This window comes from Hydra vulgaris, chromosome 08 (assembly GCF_038396675.1).
Source record: "Hydra vulgaris chromosome 08, alternate assembly HydraT2T_AEP".
Taxonomy (NCBI): domain Eukaryota; kingdom Metazoa; phylum Cnidaria; class Hydrozoa; order Anthoathecata; family Hydridae; genus Hydra; species Hydra vulgaris.
In genome coordinates, this window is record NC_088927.1 from 51381517 (window position 1) to 51406976 (window position 25460).

The window sequence follows — 25460 nt, forward strand, 5'->3', positions numbered from 1 at the left end:
TCAAAAAATGATCCATGACGACTTTTCTACCTTCCTTGAAATGCGAATCACAATACCTGTACACATGAGCAATCAAACTTTCACGCTTCATTTTGATGTAGATTACAAAATATTAAGAATATTTTCATAAAACTTTTCCAGCAGCAGGCACAGAGAGTGGGCTCTAAATAGAAACAATAAATGAATCAGTGCACAATAAAAATTAAAAAATAAAAACCTTTAAAAAAATCTCATATTTTACTGTTCACCTGTTAGTCAGTGCTCAGTTTCTCCACATTCACCCTTAAGTTCTACTGATCATGGTTTGATCAGAAGAACTTAAGGGTGAATGTGGAGAAACTGATCACTGACTGGGATTCTTTCTGTGATTTTTCTTTCTTGTGATGGCCCTTGGGTAGAAGTCTTTTGTCTTCCTGCTGACAAATTTTGCTTCTTAAATGACTTCTTGGACTTTGGCTGGTAATGAATTTTTTATTCCCTCTTGACAATTCCAACTCAAGTCTCACTCTTCTGCATGGTTTTACTCTCATTGTGCTGCTGCAATTTCCAATCTTAACTATTACTTCCATATCCATCACCAAAACTATTCTCCAGTAAACAGACATCTGTTTAATATTGCTAAAAATCATTGTAAAAAGGTTTTGTCTAATGCCAAAGCCTGCAATTCTCAGATCACAAAATCTTGTATTTCATCTCAAAAATTAGGCTCCCGACACTTCTGGAGAATCTTAACAATAAGGGAAAATCTGTTATTCCACCTCTCTTGTATGATTCAGATTTTGTTACCTCACCTAAAGACCAAGCTGAATTGTTTGCTAAGAACTTTTCATCAATCTCATTTCTTGATTTCACTAATCACATCCTACCTGACATAGTCGACAAACAGGTTGATCCATTGCTTGACATTCGTATCACTACAGCTTCTGTATCTAAAGTGGTTTTCTGCTTAGACTCTTCTACAGCTTATGGTCTGGACAACATACCTGTTATATTTTTGTAGAAGTGTTCTCCAGAGCTGTCGTCTATACTTTCAAAACTATTTAACAAGTGCTTAAAGAGTCTAGTTTTCCAGTCTGCATCTATTATCCCTATGTTTAAAATGTCTGGAGAAATATCTGACTAGTCTAACTACCATCTCATTAGTTTTATTCCTATCATAAGTAAGGCTTTTGAGTCTTTATTTAACAAACACTTAGTTTCTCATCTTGAGTCTAATAATTTACTTTCTAATCAGCAATATGGATTTCAATATTCTCATTCTACTGCTTATTTGTTAGCGGTAATAATCAATTGGTTTTATTGTCCATTGTATGGACCTAGAGAGGTTAGGGCTATCGCTCGCAACATTTCTAAAACTTTTGATAAAGTTTGGTAAACTAGTCTTCTCCATAACTTCTCTTCTTACGGTGTATCAGGTAACATCTTTAAGATTATTGAATCCTTCCTTACCAATCGTAGTATAAAAGTTGTCCTCAATGGACAGCACTCTTTATATCCTGTAATTTCAGGGGTTTCTCAAGGTTCAATCCTTGGCCCTATACCTAATTCTTACATCTAAAGTGCTATTGTTTGCTGATGTACTACCATTTATTCTTGTCTTGATAAGAACCCAACACTCTCTGGTTGCTTGGAGGGGACTTTGAGCCTGAAAAGGTTCTCAGTGGCTGATGAAGATAAAACTCAATTTTTTTTAGCTAATTGTTATTACAGCAATCTGGATCTTCCTTTATTTATGAACGGTTATGTACTCAAGGCATCTACCCATTGTCTTCTCTAACTTCAAACTTTCTTTTTTCTCTCTAACTTTCTTTTTTGGAAACCATATATCAAATCAATTGCAAAATTAGCTTCTAACATGCTAAGGTTGCATCTCTTTATCATGCTTGCCACTCTCCTACTTTGGGTTCTATTCTTTGTCTCTATAAATCTCAAATTCTTTCTTGTATGGAATACTGTTGCCATATCTGTAGCGGATCTTCAAATGATGCTCTTTCACTTTTAAACCATTGTCAAATCTTTGTAATATTGCTTCTTTTTCTCTTTTATATACTATTTTTAATACTACAATGGGTGCTGCTCTAAAGAGTCAACGCCTCTTGTGCCATCTACTAAAATTTACTCTTGTGTTACTCATCATTTAATTAAGTTTTATCATTTTACTGTGAATGTTCCTAAGTGCTCCGAAAATCCTAGTTTGTCTAGTTTTTTTCCTCAAACTTCATTTTTTTGGAATTTGCTTCCTTCATCTTGTTTTCCTGATTCATATAATTTGCAACCTTTTAAGTTGCCTGTTAATCGTTATCTTGTTTATAAACCTCATCTTTTCTCTTCCAGTGGTTGCTTTCGGCCTTGTTGCAAGTGAAGATATTTAAAAAAATTTTTTTTTCTCGCTTCAAGCATTATATATCTTATACTGATAAGAAATAAATATAAATATATATATATATATATATAATTTATATATATATATATATATATATATATATATATATATATATATATATATATATATATATATATATATAAATTATTGACCATATAATATTGATTTCTTTTAAAGGTATTTTGAAGAAAAAGGAGGTATGGATGATAAAGCTATTGCACTGTATCACAGGGTTTGTAGTCTATTTCTTTTTCTTTCTTTTTTTTTTACATATTTACTTTTAAAGGATGAGGGAGGCACACTTTTTTAAATTGTTGTAACCCTCTTCCAATCTTAAACTCTTGTTACACAATAATGCTGCACTGAGAATTGTTTTGAGCTCTGTACTTCTAGGTATTTGGCAGACTAGAACTCTGTACCTTCTTTATGATGGAAGCATTCTACTACTGTGCCACTATTTTAATAAGTTAAATATATGATAATAAGTTTAACTTGATGACCTGAAAAATAAAGGCGGCACAAGCATGCAAGTACACATAATAAAAAAGCATGGACAACACAATTTTGCAAGTGCACATCAAAAGAAAACATCTAAATTAAGCCTTCAATTAATTGATATACTTTAATTAAATGAAATACTAACTGCACTATAGTTTCATATTTAGACTTAGTACAAATATGACCATGGTGAGTACAACCAAAGTATTTATAGCTCTAAGAAATATCATTACAAATATAGTAATTACAACCAAAGTATCTATATCAATAAAAATTTCAATATAAATATAGTAAATACAACCAAAGTATGTATTTATATTTCAATATAAATGTAGTAAGTACAACCAAAGTATCTATAGCTCTTAGAGATATTAATTCAAAAAAGTAGAACTTTTATGTTTACAACAAAAAGTTAAAAATATTCTCTGATCCTTTCAAGGACTTCATTTAAACAATGATGGAAATATTTTTTTTTAAATAATGAAGATTTTTTATTATTAAGATTATTAATTTTATTAAGATGTTATTCTTAACATATATTTTATCATCAACTTCATCTTTAGGATTATCAACTTCATCCTTAGGATTATCATCTTCATCTTTAGGATTATCATCTTCATCTTTAGGATTATCATCTTAATAATTGTCATTATCATCAACAAAACTGAAAATCAAAACAAATAAATTTAAATGAATTACAATTTTGTAAAAGTTGTATGAAATATCCATGTAATAAAATCTAAATTGCATCCTAGCAACTCAGCAATTAAGAATATAAATTTTAATTTAAGTTATTACTCAAATAATAATCTAACATGCATAAAGGAAGACCTTGCAATAAATATATAGACAGATACAAACTTTCATTATCTATAATTCTTGAATTCATTCTTTCAATAATAAAATAGTAAAATTATTCAATTGAAACAACAAAAGCCAAGAGAGCTTTTAAATTGACAAAAAGCTCTTATCAATAAACCCATTAAAAAATAGAAAATAGAAGATAAAACAAAATATTAATAGTTTAACTGCACTTATGATCAACTTGACATTTTTATGGTAAATGCAAATACATACTTTATGCTTACCTTATATGTATCTTATGTACTATTTTTATTTTATACGTGTTTAAAAAAAAAACAAATGCTTTTGCATGTAAGATCTTTTTTTAACAGTTTAACATTTCATTGTTGAGCTTGTTATAATTCATTATTTATAATGAGCAATTTTTAAATTTCACGTGATGCATTTTATGAAGACTTGCATTTTAGGAGGACTTTTTATAAAGGTTAAAGAAGAGTCAAGATTTTCTTTTTTCATTATCTTTATATTCATAATTTCAGCTGCTAGCCAGTTCTTCTTTTGTTGTTTTGAGTTTGCACATATAAAACCATAGAAAAAATTCTGAATTATATTTATATGAATCTCATTACATACTTTTTTATGTACAAGACTTAAAAAAAGTTTAATCATTTTGAAATTTAATTTTGAAATAGAAGCTTAAATTTTTTATGGTTTTTTAATTGTTTTTGAATTCTACTTTTCCATAAAAACCTTGATTAAAAGCAGAAAAAATGACTTAATAAATTGAAAATAATCAAAAGTGTGGAACTGGTAATGAAGTTGTATGAATGAATGAATAAGTGAACAATAAAAATGAACAATGAAGTACTTTAAGAGAATAAAGATAGTTTTGAATCAACCTTTATGATAAAAAACTTTTTTTTATCCACTTGTTCAACAATAAAACTGAAAAAGTTACAAGCTCATTTACAATTTTACATTGTCACTCTTCTAGATAAACACCAGTCATTAGCGTGACACCTTAATTACATAACTAGTCATTAGAGTGACACCTTAATTACATAACTAGTCATTAGAATGACACCTTAATTACATAACTAGTCATTAGAGTGACACCTTAATTGCATAACTAGTCATTAAAGTGACACCTTAATTACATAAAAAATAAAATAACAAAAAGTAGTATAAAAGATTTAAAAAAACAAAAAGAACAACAATAGTATTTAAAATGGCAAGACTAGTATCAGAAAAAAGAAAATGAGTGGATGAGATGATATGAGAGATAATGAATGAATGAGAAAACACAATGTTTAATGAGATATGATCAGAAGGATGGTAATATAAAAATAAAGCATGGATATATTTAAATATTAAGATGAAATATCATTTGAATTATAGCAACAAATGTAATAAGCAACAACATTGCAAAAATAAAAAAATAATAAAAAATACACCACAGTAATACAAAAATAATTCATAAATAACATTAATAATGCAATAAATTTTGCAAGAATGTTGACTTCTCAACTTTTTGTTGTAGATGGGGTTGAAATTATTAAACTAATAGTTTGCCACTGCCAATACTTTCATAATTTCTATCAATTTAAAAATTGAACCATCATTTATAGATGTGAATATTTGACATGTTACTACTTACAAAAATAATAAAGTACAAAAAAAAACTTTATTCTTTTAATAAGCTATTACCAAGGAAAAATTTATTATTTCCAAAATGTTAAAAAATAGAAAAACATTTGTTATTTTTAAATCCTGAAATAACAAACATAAATCTTAAAAAGTAGAAAGCTATTTTGTGAAAAAGCTAAAACACCAAACAGTTGTTTTTTCATATTTTCAGAAATCCTGTTTGCCCTCTCTTACCTCTCTCTATTTACCCTCTCTTATTTCCCTCTATTTAACCTCTTTTACCTTGCTCTATTTACCCTTTCTTATCTCCCTCTGTTAACTCTCTCTTACCTCCCTCTATTTAACCTCTTTTACCTCCCTCTATTAACCCTCTCTTAACTCCCTCTGTTAACCCACTTCCCTCTATTTACTCTCTCTTATCTCCCTCTATTAACCCCTTTGTACTTCTTTCTATTTAACGTCTTTTACCTCCTACTGTTTACCCTCTCTTACCTCTCTCTATTAAACCTTTCATACCTCTCAGAAATTTTCGGTACCAAGAAAATGTGAGTGTCATGTTTAAGGAGATTAAACTTTAATATGTCCAAGATTACTTAAAAATGTTTCTCTGTGTATCAAAAACCAATTTTAAAACACCTACTGATATTTTTGGTAAAACAATGAAATTCAGCTATTTATAAGAAACTATAATATAGAAGTTTAAGCTTGTATGACTGTTACATTTTTATTTATTTAATATTGTGTTTTTAATTTATTCTGATTCAGGGAGGAAGTGTTTCAAAAGCTATTGATCTTGCCTTCAGTTCAAAGCAGTTTGGTGCTCTGCAGTTAATATCAGATGATCTTGATGAGAATGTTGATCCACAAGTACTACATAAATGTGCAGATTTCTTCATAGAAAATGATCAGTTCGACAAAGCAGTCAACCTTCTTATTGCTTCAAAAAAGGTGAAAATGTAGATTTTTTAGAAAATTAAAATTTTTATTTGAGTTTTTTTTTATTTCATAATTTATTCTTATTTAGTTTGAAAAAGCACTTCGAATGTGCCTTGATCATGATATCCAAATAACAGAAGAAATTCCAGAAAAAATGACTTTTCCCAAAGAACACTCTGATGCAAAATATCGTTTATATTTACTTGAAAAAATTGGAGAATGTGCATACAAACAAGGTTCTTTTCACCTCGCCACAAAAAAATTTACTCAGGCTGGAAACAAGATGAAGGTTACTGCGTCTAATTTTTATTATTTTAACATTTTCCTGTTTTTGGTTTTGTTATATGTTTATAATTTATTTCTTAGGCTATGAAGTCGTTATTAAAATCAGGAGATACAGAAAAGATTTTTTGCTGGTGTATCAAGACAAAAAGAAATATATGTAATGGCTGCAAACTATTTGCAGTCTTTAGATTGGCAGAAAGATCCAGAAATTCTTAAGAATATTATTAGTTTTTATACTAAAGGACGTGCTCTTGAATCATTATCAACATTTTATGAGTCTTGCGCTCAGGTATGTTTTTTTGCTCTACAAATATATCAGGGGAAAGTGGGGTGAGAATGAATGTTCGTTTTCATGTTGTGTTTTTTTCCATAAAGTACCATAAAATTTGTGTTGAATTTATAGAATAATGAATTGTCATGGTTATAAAACTAATTACTTAATCATTGAATTAAAATCATGGTATTAATTTTTTAATGTGACACTGTTTGTTGCATCATCCTGTGTCGGGATGGTACGGGACAAGGTTGGAGTGAACTTAGAAAAAAAAATTTTTTGGTGTTTTTTTATTCGCTCTTTTCTATTCATAATATACCGTAACATACCAATATTCATAATATACCATAACATATCAATATGCATAATTTATTTATGTCAAGCAAAATAAAATATTTTAGGAGCCACTTTACTTTTCTAATATTGTTTTATTTATTAATTTTTTTTCCATAATAAAAAAACATTAACATTAAATAAATATTGAGATCTTATAAACATAAATTTCTTTTCGATTTTTTTAACAAAAAAAAAATTTATTATAAAAATAAAAATATAGTAAATTTAAGCAGGAATGAATTTGGACAGTTTCCCATTTCATTTCACGCACCCTGAAATTTTAGGACTTGATACTAAGAAAACATCCAATAAAAACCTTTCTAAGGTTAATTACATTTTCCGGTAGATATCTATTTCAAGTGGTTTTAAAATCCTATAATTGGGATTTTTTATATTTTTCACATGTAAGATTTTATATTTCATTGTTTTACATTTACACACAATCTAACAATAAAAGTAGAAAAAATACTTGAAATAAATAAAAATCAAACAGAGAGATTTATGAGTTACAATATTTTTACTCATTTCAAGTGTTTTTTCTACTTTTATGGTTAGATTTTGTGTAAAATGAAATATAAAACAATTTTTGGATAAAAGTTTAGGAAATAATAACAACTACACTAGAGTGTTTAATTAATGGTTTGTTCTAAGAGGTTGTTTTTTTAATTAATTAAATAATTATTTTTTTATTTAATTATTATAGGTTAGGGTCTCATTAGGGGACACCAACCTGTGATTACCAATAAAAAAAAATTTATAGTAAATTTTTTGCTACATATTAAATTCTTTTCTAATCAATCTCTTTTTTGATATTTAAAAAAAAAATTAAATTATTAAATAATTTTTCAGTGTAAAAACACTTTATCAAGAAAAAAGTTTGAACTTTAGTAAAAAAGGTTAAAAACTTCAAAACAAAATACCAAAATGTTCTAAAACTCATGAAGTGTGCAGAAGATCTGTTTACACCATCTGCATAAAGAAAACCAATGGCAAATGACAAAACTTTACCAGCAAAAGTGTGTTTAATTTTCAAGATTAATACGAAAAGAAAAGCATCCTTTCAATTATAAAGATTTAACAGCAAAGAATCAACAGGTAAATCAAAATATTGAAAAGTATTGCATCATGTGTAGTCATAGAACCTTTTTGTAATCATAAAACCATTAACTGTACGATGACTGTTAAGAGAACTTTTGTCAGCTCAAAGTATAGTGCATATTCAGCATAGTTTTGTGAGCATTCTAACATTAAAATGAGAAACTAGGATTAACTCTAAATCAAGTTAGCTTTGATAGTATTGTAAGAAATAAACTTTCAGCTGAAGTTTGTTGAAGCTGGAAAAAAGCTAAATGGCCACTTTACTGTCACAAGCCTAAGTGAGGTTGAAGAGAAATGTCAGATGTCAAAACTTGCAAATATTATTATGGCATACATTTCCACTGCTATAAGCATCCATACTGTTAGTACGATGTTGGCTCCTCTAAACTATTGAACTGTGGTCAGCTTAAAACTTTTTGTGAAATATAGTGATAAAATCTTAAGTTCTGGGGAGACATAAATTGTAAAAAAACTTCAAGAATGTTATCCATTAGCCATTGCTTGAGTTTCCTGGTAACAAGCTTTTGCTTGAAGCTATTCCACCCATGGAGCTTCATTTGCTACTTGGGGTAGTAAATCATTTTGTCAAATAACAAAACATCACTGCATATTCCAATTCGGCCTTATTATGGAGGGCATTTTAATGGTAATTTTAAATATTATGGAGGGCATTTTAATGGTAATGATTGTGTAAAGCTTTTTAGAGAGTTGTATCCTTTAAAGAATCTCTCTGAAAAAAATCAGCTTCTATCAATCTACTTTGTTCATCTATACCTTGCTTTGTTCAGAGATGTTGTCAAATAATAACTTGGATCCTGATTTTGAAAAAAATCTTTCTGTCTCAGTCACACAAAAAGTACATGTTATTTTCCATCATGTACCACAATTTTTAAAAAAAATTATCATTGGTTCAATTAGTAAACAACAACACTATTCAATGTCAAACCACACTGGGAGAGATACAAAAACCACACTGGGAGAGATACAAAAACCACACTGGGAGATAAAAGACATACTTCTCATTTTGATTTTTCAAAAAATCAGGAAAAATAAGTGGAAAATAACCTCATTGAAAAATTATGTAATTCCCTAAAAAAGCTTTTGAATTAGACACTGACAGGTATATATTACGGTCTAAACTTTTATCTAAAGAAAATGTTTTACATTTCATTTTAAACAAAATTTAACCATACCAGTGGAAAGAAATGCTTAAGTTTAGTAAAAGTCTTTAAAAACTTAAATATCTCTCACAGATAGTAATTTAAGATTTAAAAACTATATAAATAAAAATAAAAGCAGGCAATACATGAGTATTTACTATTAGTGATGTTTTTGAAGTTCAGGAAACTTGTTGAATTTTCATATATGGTATTTCATATATGAAAATTCATATATGTATTACTGTAGCGGCCTTCTAGACCTTGAGGAGGTGAATTAACATTAAAAATATATATACATATATTCACAAATAATTTGCAAAAAAACACCAACTCTTCTAAAATTCAAAAGCACAGTAATGTTAAGTAGTAAATAGAAATTTATAACTAATTAATTTTTGCGTTTAAATTTTCCCTTGAGATATTCCCATGTCCTCATCTAATGTCTCATCTAAACTTTTTTATTTTTTAATAACTACCTTTATATAAATGTACTATTATTCAGGTTGAGATAGACGAGTTTGAGAATTATGAAAAAGCGTTTGGTGCACTTACTGAGGCTTACAAGTGTCTTTCAAAAGCTAAACCAAAAAATGTTACAGTTCAAGAAGAAAAACTTGCATTAATCAAAACAAAATTAACTCTCATGAAAAAATATATACATGCAAGAAAGTGAGTTTTTTCAGCGTATATGAATGTATGTATGTGTATATGTATATATATATATATATATATATATATATATATATATATATATATATATATATATATATATATATATATATATATATATATATATATATATATATATATATATATATGTAAATTATGTAAGTGTATTTTACAAATAGAGTGCTCAATGTTCTTAAAGAACAGAGCAATAATAAATTAGTAAAAAACACTTATCTAACTTTATCTTCTACTTTAACCATTGCTGGATCATCAGGAAGAGTTCCATCTTGGATATATATAACTCTTCCTGATGATCCAGCAATGGTTAAACTTAAAGTAGAAGATAAAAGTTAGATAATTGTTTTTTACTAATTTATATATGTATGTATATATATATAGAATTATGTATGTATGTATTTGTATATATATATATATATATATATATATATATATATATATATATATATATATATATATATATATATATATATATATAGATAGATAGATAGATAGATAGATAGATAGATAGATAGATAGATAGATAGATAGATAGATAGATAGATAGAGATATAGATATATTTTTTAGAGAGTATTCGAGCACTCCTGATGAAAACGTCAGCTCTTGTGAATTGCTTTTAGAAGATCCGGATGTTAATGTAGCAATACAAGTTAAACATATTTACGCTTTCTTAATAGAGCATTACGTTAATGTTCGTAACTATAAAAAAGTAAAAATATTGTTTTATTAAGTGTTTTTTGTAGTTAATTTTATATTGCATCGTTTTGTAGAAGTTGTGATGTTCTTTATGTTGTAGGTTACGATGTTGGTGAAATTGTCAATATTTTAGATTATTTTTTGTAATTTGTTAATAATATTATTGACATACACATGATATTGTTGTGGGAAAAGTTATTTTTGTTAATCTCGTTTTTCTTTTGTAGATGTTTTTAATGTTTTGTGTGTACTTTCATTAAACTTCTAAAATATTTATTAGGCATATCATTTAATGGAAGATTTTCGCAAGTGCTGTCCTTCCGAAAAACTTGAAAAAGTTATTTCTAAAGGGCATATTCAAAAAGTATATACAGAACTTGGAATCGCATTAAAACCAACTAAAGACAAAGAAATAGATAAAGATCCAGAGGAAGAGATAGATGAAGAAGATGGATATATTTAGTTATAAATGATGAAAAGATGGATGCGTTTAGTTATAAAAACGTTTTTTTTTTTTCAGGATTAAGAACATTGAGCATTTGATTTTCTTTTCTCATAAAAAGAAAAGGAAATTGCAAATCAATAGTTTTAGTTACGTTCATATGCGCCCACCTACGCACACAGCTTTTTAATTTAAAAAAACTATAATTTATTTGTAAATTTTTATTGTAAATAAGAATATTCAGTGAAGATTTTTAAAACATTTAAAATATATAATATAGAAATACCAAGAAACTTTTTTTTACTTCACTGTCTCCTTATTTGGTTTGTGTCTGAAGTCAATTTAAATAACTTAATCGAATATATTTAAATATGTTAAATTGACGTAATGAATTTAAAAAAAGGTTCTTGCTTTTAATGCAATATTCCAAATACTTTAAATAAGTTTTGTCTTACGTCCATAACATTATTTTAAATTTGTATTCCGGGATTCCCGATGTGTATCAATGTACTTAAGGACATATCTGTAAAATACGTTATTCTTAAGGGCTATAAAAAATCGAAAAGTAAAATTTCTGTTTTACCAGGTTCTAAACAAAATAATCCAAATCAACGATCGTTGCTTCTCCTATAAGAGGAGCTATTTTGATAAGGATCGTTGAAAAATTCTTTTCAAAACAGCTCTCTTATAAGAGGAGCTATTTCGATAAGAATCGTTAAAAAATTTGGAATATTTTGGAACCTGATAAAATAGAAGCTTTACTTTTTTATCTCCTTTAATAATTACGTATTTTTAACAGCGAAATTTTACTTAAGTTTTTAATTGCGGAATATATCTTAAGCTTAAAATATATTCCGCTGTTAAAATTTTGAGTAGACTTGAAATCTTTAAATACTTTAGGTTGTACGAGATCGTCATTCTAATTTTTTTGTTTGGCTTAACAAGCAAAAAGTTTTAACTTGCCATACTATCCAACGTTCTTGTTTGTAACTTATATTAAACAGGGGTATGTCAAAAAGTTTTTTATTATGAAAAAAAAAAAAATTTCGGCTGTTTTTTATTACTGTTCATAATGTTTTTTTGAACGTCAACTTTTTTATATATAATAAGTATAAAAATTAGCGATATTGTAGAGATTTAAAAATAACTTTATCGTAAAAACCGTCCTTAGCCATTTTGGTAAAGTTGTTTTCTATATCTCGGGTTTTTATCATTTAGTTTTTATCATTAGTAACTTTACCTCTGTTACCTCTTAAAACTCATATTTACTATATAAGTTGGAAAAACATGTTTCATGCACCAATTAAAGCTGAACATAACACATTTATTTCCTAATGAAAATCATACTTTTTAACAATGCAATAATCTAAAACAAACAACTAGAAAAAAATAAAAATATATATTCAAAATGCTGGAAAACCCGACTCTGAGTGGCGAGCATAATCATTTGATTTTATTCGGTTAACAACCTATGGTTTGTATTTAGACCTAAACTTAAAAATAGAAATAATAAAAATGAATAAACAAGAAATAAATAGTCAGAGAGTTAGCTTAAAACATCCTGGAACCTGTACAAATACACTATAAAACTAAAATTTGATATATAAGAAACCGAGTTTAAACAAAAACTACAATAAAAAATATTCTGAAATAAAAGTTTTTACATTTCATGGATATTTACAAATAGTTCAAGCTTCTAAGGTAAACACCAGTTAAATTATAATAGAAACCATATAATGATATTAATTATAAAACAATATTAATAAGTAATAATGACAGTAACAAATATGTAAATAAAACATCACATTTAATCCTTTACTGGAAAAACGTTCCGAAAATAAACAGGTTATGCTAATAGAAAACTTAGATACGGACTAAATTACAACGAATTAATCCTTATCGTCACTTTTTTCTGTTTGCAAGTGAGAAAAAAAAAATTTTTTACTATTAAGTATTAATCAAACTACGCATAAATATTAAGCATATCTGTGTTAAGGTGGTTTCTATAGAAAAGTGCTGAAAAAAATTGAGTTTTATCTCTATTAAAGTTCACCAGCATCACTTTAGTATTAAAGGTGGTGTATGTTTTCAAAATGGTTCAGTTAAAAAAGATAGAATAAGTATTCGAATGTCGAAAAAAAAAGCATCAGATGATGGTAAAAAGAGAAGAAAGACAATCAGGAACATTAAGAAAGGATTTATAGACATTCAAAATGAAAAAGAAGTAAGAGATCCTTGTCTTTCTGGTAGATATTAAATTTTAAATTATGTTTTTGATGGATATTTGTGTTTTTCTCAAAGATGTGTTTTTCTGACTTTTGCTTCAACATCAAACAATATATTTCATAAAATAATTGTACTATGGCTCTAAAATTTTCGCTCTTTTTCCATTTAACATATACCTATGCCATTCACCAAAATCAAGGTTCTAATGTTTTTTTAGAAATTATGACCCAAAAACTGTAAGGAACCCCCTTATTTATGATCTTAAAACTATTTTTGTTACAGTAAGAGGATTTATTCAATACTGGTAGAAGCTATTTTTATAATTTTGGTAAATGTTTTAACCTATTAACAATGAATATTTAGGGCAAATTTGAAGTTTTTTTGATAAATTGTTCCTAAGTTATTAGGTAAATAAGATATACCAAAATTGCATCAAATTTATGTGAATATTGTATTAAAAAAGGACTTTTTTTTTTTTAATAAAGGTTTAGTTTTAGCCCATTGAATATAAAGAACCATAAAAATATAACATAATAACTTCATTGAACGATTTGGATTTTTCTATAGGAACTACCTTAAATAAATTCGTAACGCCTGTCTGCCTGAAACAACAAAAAATTCATAATTAAATGTCAAATATGTTAGTGTATTTTACAAAAAGAATTTTAATATTTTTAAAAAGAAGTAATAAATTAGTAAATGATACTTGTTTCACTTTTAGCAAAGAGAAACAAGTATAAACAAAATTGACTCTATTATTTTCATACCGCTGAATTACTTTTTTGGAATAATTGATGCCAATCTCTGGCTAAAATAAGGTTGTGCTTTTTAAAGCATTTAGTCACATATAGATCTGATTTCAAAGGTTGGTTTGTTTTAAAAGAAGAGCTTTTAAAACCACAATTGCATATAATCTGCCGTACTAGGAACTTGGGAGCAAGTTTTTAATTCAAATGCACTTAAATTTGTCAGAAGCTTTATAACGTTTTGACTGATAATAGTATTGATTACCTTGAAGCATCGAGTGATCTTTTTTACAGTAAGTTTCATCGTCTTCTAAAATGCATAAATATGTTTTCGTAATTAATTTTAGCTCGTCCGATTGCCTTGGTTTTTCCATCAAGCGACTTTTTTGGTATTCTTTTCTTGTAATATGCTTTCAGATTTTTCATTTTGAATACTCTGTTAACAAAAGATCTACTGTATTTAAACTTTTTGTCTAAAGCTTGTTGTGACTGAGTTGCATTTTGCCTGTTTTTGAAAATCTTGGTTTTCCACCACTTATTGATTTTCTTTTTACAGTTTTGTTTTCCTTATAACGTTTTATAACAATTTTAACCGTTGATTTTGGAATATGAGAACGATAGATTTTCTATGTAAAATTTCAATAAAAAATTTCGGTTTTCAGACTCTTTACTCGACACAGCAAAAACTAATGCATAGCAGACATAGCAAAAACTAATGAGAAGTAAAAATACACCCTTCTACAAAACTACACCCTTCCACAAAACTACACCCTTCCACAAAACTACACCCTTCCACACAAAAAAACTTATTATGTAAGCATCGTTATAAAAAAAAATTATTACAATTGATGTATTGATTTTTAAGAAAACTCTTTTTAAAATTGTCCAAATTTCAACCAATCATGGTGATATAATCTCACCATTTAAATTAATCCCTGGTGTTTTAAAATCAAAATCATTATCACTATCTTTACTTTCATTATTTAGATCACAGGTCTTCATTACTCAGATCACAGGTTATTCAATATTCATTAGATAGTGATATAGTATATAAAGAAGAACAGTATAAGGTTCGTTAAGCAAACATTTACTCTGAATTCTTCTTATTTTACAAGAAATTTTTTAAAATCGGTTTTGCGGTACACCTTGTCTTAACAAACTGTTAAGAAAACTTATTTATAGTTCATACTTTGAGTTGTGATTTTCACAAATGCAAGAAAACATTTTAAATTACACGAACTGGCAATAATAAAAAAACATCTAATTTTTACACAAAAAGTTTAAACGGCTCTATAGCATACTGAAAAATTTACATTAAATGAGGTATATTCCAGATCTCGACGCATATGGAAAACAGGTTAAAAATATTGAATGAAAAATCATAAAATAAAGAGCCTTTGATAAAACACAAACTGCTGTGCAAGTATTTAAAAGCTTACTATACTCAAATCTACAAAACTTAATAACTTAGTAATCTTGCCTTCAACCATATCAATGAGGCAGCATTTGAAGACTTTGTCAATTACTTGGGTCCATAGCTTCATTTGAAGTTAGCCAGAATTATGGTTAGATCAAAGCTTCCTCTTTATTATTGATTTGTAAAGAAGGCAGAATCAACAAGATTGTAACAGATCTAAGAGACAATTTATATTACAATTTATTTTGTATAATAAATGTTAAGACCAGCTCAAAATTTAGCCTGATAATGATTTGGTCTAGCCTAAAGAGGAATTTGAACAGGTAATTTTTATTGAGTTTGATTTTTTTCAGAACTAAAAATTATTAAAATTCTTTATTCCGAATAATTCAAAACTTTATGAATATTAAAAAAATTTAATTTTTTTTCTTACAAATTGTTGTCATTATTGGTTTACTTGTCAAGATTAAAAAGATGTCTTTTTTAATATATTTGTGTATATTTTTACTCTGAGCAACAACCTGCCATTTGCCAAGTGGTGTCGAAACTTTTCAACATTGAAGAACACCTGAGTTCTCAACTTAATAAGTCCTCAAACAGCAAAGAGACCAAAGTGTTTTCCAAAATTTTTGGGACCAAATAAAATCATCTATAAAGCTTGTTTTTGGTCCCACAAACCATAAATAAAGATTTATGGTTATAGAGCAATTCTTCACCCATTTTACAAAGAACTCACATTTCCCAATATGAAAATGTGACTTACTGGGAAATAATTAAGCTGATAATCAAGGAGACTAAAGTTGGGCCAGCCCAGGACTTAATGAGGAGAACTTGACAATGAAGCAAAAATTAGGAAAGTGGAATTTAAAAAAATTGAGAAAATTTGCTTTTTAAAAAAGAAAATCATTTTAATTAATAATCTTATTTCTTCAGAGCAAGAACAAGGTCTTCTCAATCGAGCCAGTCCACCCAGTCACTGTTTTTATTCAGCCATCAGCCCTATGCAGTTAGAAATGAACAGGTACTTCAACTTGACGGAGAGTGAAGATCTTCGCAAAGATCAATAAAAATGAAGCAGAGGAGAATGCTGAATAGAAAATATTTTTGTTTGTTTGTTTGTTTATATATATTTTGCAGTTTAAATATTGCTACCAAACCAAAATGTATAAATATTTACATGGCCGGGATAAAAGAAGACGTCAGTAGTCGTATCACTAAGCCCCGTATTTTTACATTGCAAGCAATTATTTTATAAGATATAATTTTTCTTTAACACCGTTAAAAATTACTTGATATTTAATTTAAATTAACAAAAGCAAAAAATAAAAAAGGCTGACACAATTTAATAAAAGACAATAAAAACCTTGCGATGTACGAAGAAAAATTAAATAAAAGAGTTGACTTAAAATAAAAAATTATAAAAAGAATTTTTTCTTAAATAATTTTAAATAAACGGTTTTGGTTTGAAAATCTTTGAGCCTTTCATAATAAGGAAATATATTTTTATATTTTATTTTATATTGTACTTATGTGTTCTCACCACGAAAGATTTTCGTCGAGAAATACTTCTAAGTACGCACAAGAGCCCTCTCTTTTTATATAACAATTATCAAGATGGGAAATTTTGAAAGAATAATTTTTTTGTGTGGAGTCCATGAAAAAGTGTGTATCTGGTTTTACTTATATTTAAGAATGGTTTATTTGACATAAACCAATCAGTTAAATTTGTGAGTTCCTTATTGACCGTGTTAAATAAGAGATCGATATTACTATTAGAGTAAAACAAGCTTGTGTGATCGGCGAATAAAATTGAAGTTAAAATATTAGAAAAAACTTATGTAGGTTGTTTATATAAGCGATAATGAGTAGTGGTTCGAGTATTGGTCTTTAAAGAACATCACACGTGACTGTCATATATTTTATTCTTTTTTTTCATCATACGATATACAGTATTGGACAAAACATTTGCAAACAACATCGAACAATGCTAAAAAGTGTTCTTAATTTTACATGTCTTAAAAACGAAACGAACTTTACTACCACAGCAAACAGTTCAGGAGTCTGGAGTCATAGCATGCCATGACATGAGCAATCAGCTGACAGGTGACAGCACACAGGCAGAATTTTGTTGACAAGTGCCATTTTGCAGCGGACAAAACAAGTGCAACTTTTTTGGTTTGTTTCATTTTCTTAAGTCTGGTCCGTGTCAACGTCACGGAGGTTTTTTAATAATTAAAGGAAGTATCCAGAAGTTTCCAGAAGTTTCCAGAAGAAGCATCTGGAAGCATCCAGTAGCATCCAGAAATATCCAGAAACATTCAGAAGCATCCAGACGCATCCAGAAGCTTCCAGAAGCATCAAAAAGAAGCATTTAGAATCTTCCAGAACAGGTTCACACAGGTTCATTTTACTATATAAGAAACATGTAAATCGACATGTAATTCAGTCAGTATATGGAAGTCAATCAGTCAGTATTATCAAGACAGTTTATTGAAGTGAGTTTTATCAAAGTGTTTTATCGAAGAACATCAATACAAGAAGCGAAATACAATAAGTGTTTCATTACATCAATACAGTCCACATCCAACCAAGACGTTGTGTTCCACAGAGCATTATTGTGTCATCACAAGGTAAATGTAACACGGTAAGCCTTGAGAAGCGTGATTATCCGACAGTCTTGGATTGAAACTAAGAAAGAAAATTAATGGTGATTACGTAAGAGGAATGTCACAAAAAAATATTTGTGATAAATATCGCGTGAAAAATGGACCGTATCAAGACTATATTCCAAATATCGTTCTACGGGGAAGTTGGCAGCAAATAACAAAGGTGGAAGACCGCGTTCCACCACTTCTAGAGAGGATTCTATGATCGTCAGATCCGTCAAGAAGGATCCCTGGATATCATCAGTCGAGATACAAAAGCAATTAGAGCTGCCTGTATCGGACCGAAAATCAAACGACGTGCTGTTGAAGCCGGATTGTTTTCTCGACGCCCTGCAAAGATTTCACTAAAAAACCAGAAGAAAAGACTCCTGTTTGCTACATCTCATATTGACTGGAAAGTGCAGAAATGGCGAACTGTCCTGTTCAGTGATGATTCGAATTTCAACATCATTGGGAGCGATGGCATTTGCCGTGTACGTCGAATGGCCGGAAAACGCCTCGATTTACGTTACTGCCATAAGACCGTGAAGCATGGTGGAGGAAATGTAATGGTCTGGGGGTGTTTTTCTGCTAACGGTTTAGGTCCAATACATCGAAACGATGGAATAATGGACCGTTTCATGTATGAAAATATCCTGAAAGATGTTATGTTACCTCATGCTGAATGGAATATGCCAATAAAATGGGTTTTTCAGCAAGACAACGATCCGAAACACACTGCAAAAGTAGTCAAGCAGTGATTTTAAGACAACCACCTATCGGTGATGGATTGGCCGCCTCAATCTCCGGATCTCAACCCTATCGAAAACCTATGGGAGATTGTCAACCGCAGAATTAATCGTGAAGGTGTTCGTAATAAGGATCAACTGTTTGAACAAATCCAAAAGGCCTGGGCAGCGATTCCACAAAGTTTCATTGATAACCTAATCGAATCTATGCCTCGAAGATGCAAGGCTGTGATCAACAACAAAGGATTCGCCACGAAATATTGATTGCAAAATACAGCTTGGTCAACATTTTGTCGAGTTGCACTTGTTTTGTCCAGAAGGAAATCAACTTTTTTAATACTTTTGATTAACTTATTAATTTTCGTGTACAAATAATGAACTTTGTGATGAATAAAACTTGAAGAACTTTATCTCTAAAAAGTTACATAATTATTTCTCTAAATTGAAGAAGTGCAGCACTTTTATATAAAGAAACTAAATTAGCATTATTTGGTTGCACTCGTTTTGTCCGATACTTTATATTGTTTTCTATTTGTTTAGTAACTTTTAGACCAAGCTACGTTTGATTTTTTTATGCTATAATGTTTTATTTTAGCTTGAAAAATGTTATGATTAACTGTATCAAATGCTTTGATGGAATCTATGAAAACTCCTAATATATATTTTTTTCCATCAAATGCTTTAAGTATGTCCTAAATACTGGGCCGGCGCAAGCATTTTTTGGTCTTTGAGATAGCTACCTTCCAGACATGGAGCAAACTCCAAACACTTTGTATGTTTATACTTATGTCAAATAAGAATGCTTTGCAAAAAAAATGCGATGATTGGAGCTTGGGAACAAAAAAGCCCCAAAATTTTTGCCTAGTCTGCCCCAAACGTGAGAGCAACAAGTTGATGAAATATATTTTGTACTATTTTAAACTAGACTTATATTCATCGATAAATTTTAAGTTTCATTGAAAAATATTTTAGCATTCAAAAATTATGACCATATAAAGTTTAAACCCCCTCAATTTGAGAGGGTTGCAAATTTTATATGGTCATAATTTTTTAACACTAAGAGATAATACTATAAAACTTAAAATTTATCGATGAATATAAGTCTAGTTGAAAATAGTTCAAAATATATTTCATCAACTTGTTGCTCTCACGTTTGGGGCAGACTAGGCAAAAATTTTGGGGCTTTTTTGTTCCCAAGCTCCAATTATCGCAAATTTTTGCAAAGCATTCTTATTTGACATAAGTATAAACATATAAATGTTTGGAGTTTGCTCCATGTCTGGAAGGTAGCTATCTCAAAGAGCAAAAAATGCTGGCGCCGGCCCTGCCTAAATATAAAAAATAATTGCATTGTCAGTGAAATGTCTTGACTTAAATCCGAATTGTTTGTTATAAAGAATATTATTTCTTTTTAGAAAGGAAACAAGGAGGAATTGAAATTGGTCTATAGTATACAACCCTTGAAACATCACCACATTTAAAAATTGGTACAACTTTTACAATTTTAAGTTTTTCAGGACGAACGCCTTGTTTTAAAGATTAAATATGTGCAATAGTGGAATAGTTATACATATGATTTATTTTATACGACTACTCATATCATCATATTCTAAATCATTTTTTAGGTTTTAATAAAAAAGTTGAATCTGATAGTTTTCTTTCCGTAAGTTTATTATTGTCCATCACATTGGTATAGTTAGAATTTAAAAAGGATTTGAATAAGGTTTTAATAAAAATGTTGCATCTAATAGTTTTCTTTCCGTACGTTCATTATAGTCCTTTACATTGGTATAATTTAAAAAGGATTTGAATTTGTGGTTTCTCTTTTTTGTTAGAATCTACCTAAACAACATACTGATTAAATTGTTCTGCAATTAAAGGCTTATCTGTGATAAATTCATTATTTGAGTTAAGATTGATTGGAAGGTTATTTTGATTAACTTCTTTTTATCAGTTACTTCTTCATTTTTGTATCATTTTTGTGTTTACTTAACTATTCAGAAGTATAATATTTTTTTAGAACGTCTAAAGTTGATTCAAAAAGACGCTTGTAGTTTTTATACTTGGTTTCATTTTCAAATCTTTTTTTTGAGAAATTTATTATATAAGCCTGTTTGTCTGTTTTTTGAAAAATTTTAGAATAACCTTTGTTTTCCAAGGATTTATTGGCGTTTTTGTTTTTGATGAGGGAAAAATTTAAAAAACGTCTTAGTAAAAGATTCACCCAAAAATCGTTTTGGCAAGGAATACAGAAAAAAAAAAGCAAATTTGATTTTAATCCTAGTTTTTTTTTTTACCTTCAGAAATGAAACCTCATCAAACATTTATATTCAAAGCATTAAAATTGATTTATTTTGTTGAAAAATCTGTAAAATGTACAACAAAAAAAAATTTTTGTTTTGTTTTATTTAGTTTTTCAATGCAATTTTTTTAAGAAACCTATTAGAAGACCTTATCACTGAGCACCGCCACATCATTAGTATTTATATAGTTGGTTGCCAATTCCGGACAAAAACGGACAGCGCTCATGTTTTTGAGCGCGATTTTTGATTATATCTTTGACGAATATAAAGTTGAAATGCCAATTTTATATTAAAAAGTTTTCTAATAATAATGATATTAATTTCTAATGATATTGATAATAATTTCTAATGATATCGATATTAATTCGTCAAAATTTGAATAAATTTGAATTTAAATTTCTAGTTCGAATTTGACTCAAATTCAAATTAGACAAATTTTGATCACTTTAAATTTCATTTTCCAAATCAATATTCGAACAAATTTGAATGGATTCGACCAAGCTTAGCGGAATGTGACTGGTTAAATTTTAATTATGGTAGTTAGGCGTTATTTTGTTAAAATTTATGTTACTAAAAAGACTTTGAAAGACTACAAAGAACCTGAAAAATGAATTAAACTTCGTTCCCCCTCCAACTATATTATATTTTTTTGATAATCTTTTCACTCTTTTGCAAACTTAAATTGAACGACTGATAGAACCTCAGAAAGTGCCACCTCTGCACCACTCCACCTCTGCACATTAAGTTATGGCTTTCAAATACATCCAAGATCTTTTTACAAAGCTGTGCAAAGTTAAGGTTCTTTGTCAAACCATAGATCAAGAAGACATAGAACATTACGAGTTTGCCAAGTTCTTGAATAGAAAAAAGAGATTGGCTTAGAGCAGTTTTGTTGCAGTTGGTCATAGTTTCCTGGGTAATCACAAAATGAAAGCTATGTGTAGTAAGTTATGAGTCTTAAAAGAATTACATTAAAATGGTATGTAAAATGTCATCTAACGTCCAAATTCTAAACGCTTATCTCAATAATTTTTTTCTCCAATATTCAAAAGTTTTCTCTCTATTATATTCACAAGGAGATAGAGCTTAGTCATAGTAGCAAGACAAACGCTTTCAGAAAGATCTATCGGACTTTAAACGCCTTTATCAAAGACAGTATAATAAAAATAATAATGGTAAACTTCATTTGGGGGCTACTTTGAGAAAGTCATCACTCTAAAAATGGACTTATTCTGTAGTTTTTTTACCGTTTCCGATCTATTCAATATGCGTTTTTTTTTAACTAGACTGGATAAACAATAAGTTGAAGTTTTTCTTGTTCTATCTCAAAAACGAATTTTTATTTGTGTTGTGATTATAAAATCAAAGTTTGTGCCTAATGTTTGTCTTTCCGCAGTCATTAGAAGTCAGCATTTGAAGTATTACACTTAAAACATTATGACAAAAAGTGTGTTTCATAGTATTATTAGTAAGTTTAACTTTTGTTAAGAAGGTTGGATACCAAATAATAAACGTTTAAAAAATAATTATAAAAATATCATACTTTAAAAGATCTAGAAATTATCTAAACCAATTTAAACTTTGATAGGTATGATATTCTTTTAATAAAAAAAAGTTTATGGACTAATTCAAAAAAAACTTCTGTGTTCGTTACAACCTTCTGCATAAATTTGGATAAATCAAGTTTATAAATATAAAAACAGACTATATTTAAACGTCAAGAAAATACAAGTAAGATGATGTTCAAAGGTGATAAGAAATTTTATATAATCACCATAAAGTATTCTAAAATTATTCGTTTGTTTTTGCATTTTTAATCGCAATAAATTTTTGTTATACGGTTTACCTTCTTCTCAATTTCATTTATTTTAGGTCTTTGAACAGGGCTAAATATCCAACACGACTTCATAAGGTTAATAATATTTATGTCAACACTTACATCTCTTGGAATGTCAGGAGTTATACCATTTTCCCCCACTTGCTTTTGCAACTGAACATATGAAAGATTATTAAATGGCTCTTCTTCATAAATTATTTCAAAAAGAATTAAAGACAACGAGTAAATGTTGCACATAAACCACGCAGATGTAGCTATTAGCTCCCCTCTTAACACTTCTGGAGCGGAATAGCGCGGTGTTCCGATATTTTTAAAATGTTGTTCAATACTGGAGCCCGAAGTTTCTGTATTATGTTTAATGATGCTTAATCCAAAATCGCAAATTTTTGCAACGCAAACGTTTTCCTTTTCATTATAACGTATCAAAATATTTTGAGTTTTCAAATCACAATGAGCGATTCGGTTTTCATGCAAATAAAGTAAACCCTTGCATACTTGTGATATGATTTTAAGACGTTCTTCCTCAGAAAAGTCTATATCAATCTTAGCTTCAAACAAACTCATGTCCATGTATTCCATTATAATGCATAATGGAGTAACTGTGCATGCACCTAAAAATTTGACAACGTTTGGATGATTTAACATATAATAGTTTGTGACCTCTTTTGTAAAATCCTTAAGACGATTTTTTGAAATTCTTTGAAGACGTAGTTTTTTTACAGCCACAATTGTATCTTTCCGTTTAGATAAATAAACTTCCCCAAAGCCCCCGGATCCAATTTTTTTAACCAGCTCCAATTCTTCGTATGCAACATCTTTTCCAGATATGTTTGCAAATGATTGTAATGTATTTATAGGAATTAACTCTTGCGATTCAAGTGCTAAATTATTTTTAATAGCTCTTCGATCCATCAAGTTTTGTATAATTTCCTTTGAAAACATTTAATAAATGTTAAATATATTATAACTTAAGTTATACTACATTTTTCAAGGAAGGTTGTAAATAATTCAAAACATTTATATATACAAAGTTTAGGCTTTAAAATAATACTTTTAATATTAGTTACCTGAAGCTTATTGTCATATTCACTATAGTCATTTAGTTGTGGACGTATTTCTTCGTAGGGGAAGGTGGGTAAAGCAACAGCTTCTACTTTTTTCCTTAATGGTTTGGAACCAAGTGGAAATCCAACTCTTCCGTGTCTTCTGTTAAATGCGTTATCTACGTAAACTTTTTTTGATTTATGATTATTTTCTGTTAATTTAACAGCTTCTACCCCCATTCTTTTTTCTTCATGTATTTTTGTTTTTTGACTTTTCTCTGGAAATTGATGATTGCTTTGTGTTGAACTGTCATTATTTTTTGAAATAACCACGGAGCCAACTTCTAATCCAACTCTACCTACTCTGCAATTAAAAGAATTGTCGACGTATGTTTTTTCATTGGAGTGATAATTACTTTTTGTTGAACTGTTATTATTTTTTGAAATAACCATGGAGCCAACTTCCAATCCAACTCTACCCACACTACGGTTGTAACCATTATCTACGTAACTGCGGTTTAATGATGAAGTAGATCCAGAAGAGTGACTTGTATGACCAGTGTAACTATTTTGTCTACTTGAACTTCCTGAGCTTCCACTTGAAATAACTGCGCTTCCGTGGACCATTCCAACTCTACCAGCACTTCTATTATAAGCATTGTCAACGTAGGTCTAAGGCATTTCTTAATAACAAAAAGAGATGTTTGTATGTATGGGTTGCAGTATTTTTGTTGAGATGTAGCATAGAATAAGTTTGATTTAGTGTACCTTCAGGCAGAATTTCTACAGTCAAGTTTTGCTAAATATTAAGATCAAAGAAATACATTGTATTTGAATTTGTCAAAGTGAAAGTGTGATACCGACTTTCAAAACATAGATTTGTGAACAGATAAAACTATTTACAAATCTATGTTTTGTTGTTTGCTTAAAGAAAACAATTTTAATCTTTAATTAGAAGTACAATGATCTAATCTTTAATTAGAAGTACAAATTCCATCAAAAAATAATGACAGCAACACAAAGCAATCATCAATTTCCATCAATTTCGTTGATAAAACGAGGTTTATAAACTCACAAAATGAGGCTTACATAGCTTAAGTTTTTTAACATCATTTGCTCATATAACAAGTAGTTATAAAAACATAACAGGTAAAGATAATAACATAAAGTAAAGATGTCGGTAAAAATAATTAATTAAGCACTTGAAAAAAACAGTAGTTTAAAGCTTTATAAAAATGAGCTAAAAC

General features: G+C 28.7%; 2 protein-coding genes across 2 annotated transcripts in view; one reads left to right on the top strand and one right to left on the bottom strand.

Moving 5' to 3' along the window:
- LOC136083417 (intraflagellar transport protein 140 homolog) overlaps nucleotides 1-11545 on the top strand; it is a 42249-nt gene extending 30704 nt beyond the window's left edge. Inside the window, 8 exon segments of the mRNA XM_065802813.1 lie at nucleotides 2561-2615; nucleotides 6098-6280; nucleotides 6357-6557; nucleotides 6635-6672; nucleotides 6674-6842; nucleotides 9924-10090; nucleotides 10677-10818; nucleotides 11086-11545. Coding sequence (XP_065658885.1) covers nucleotides 2561-2615; nucleotides 6098-6280; nucleotides 6357-6557; nucleotides 6635-6672; nucleotides 6674-6842; nucleotides 9924-10090; nucleotides 10677-10818; nucleotides 11086-11268 — 1138 coding nt within the window. The 3' untranslated portion in view covers nucleotides 11269-11545.
- An 11434-nt stretch (nucleotides 11546-22979) lies between these two features.
- On the bottom strand, nucleotides 22980-25066 carry LOC136083939 (probable serine/threonine-protein kinase DDB_G0267514). Its single transcript, XM_065803896.1, has 2 exons — nucleotides 24238-25066; nucleotides 22980-24100 (listed from the first exon to the last, which is right to left on the bottom strand). The coding sequence occupies exons 1-2, from the start codon at nucleotides 24838-24840 to the stop codon at nucleotides 23147-23149; spliced, it is 1557 nt and encodes a 518-aa protein (XP_065659968.1). The 5' UTR covers nucleotides 24841-25066; the 3' UTR covers nucleotides 22980-23146.
- Nucleotides 25067-25460: the final 394 nt, after the last annotated feature.

What these genes read in the sequence shown, in the direction of transcription:
- LOC136083939 (XM_065803896.1), bottom strand. Translation starts at nt 24,840, where the DNA reads ATGGTCCACGGAAGCGCAGTTATTTCAAGTGGAAGCTCAGGAAGTTCA. An exon ending in AATATGACAATAAGCTTCAG is followed by an intron (nt 24,101 to 24,237) that starts GTAACTAATATT and finishes ATGTTTTCAAAG; the next exon opens with GAAATTATACAAAACTTGAT.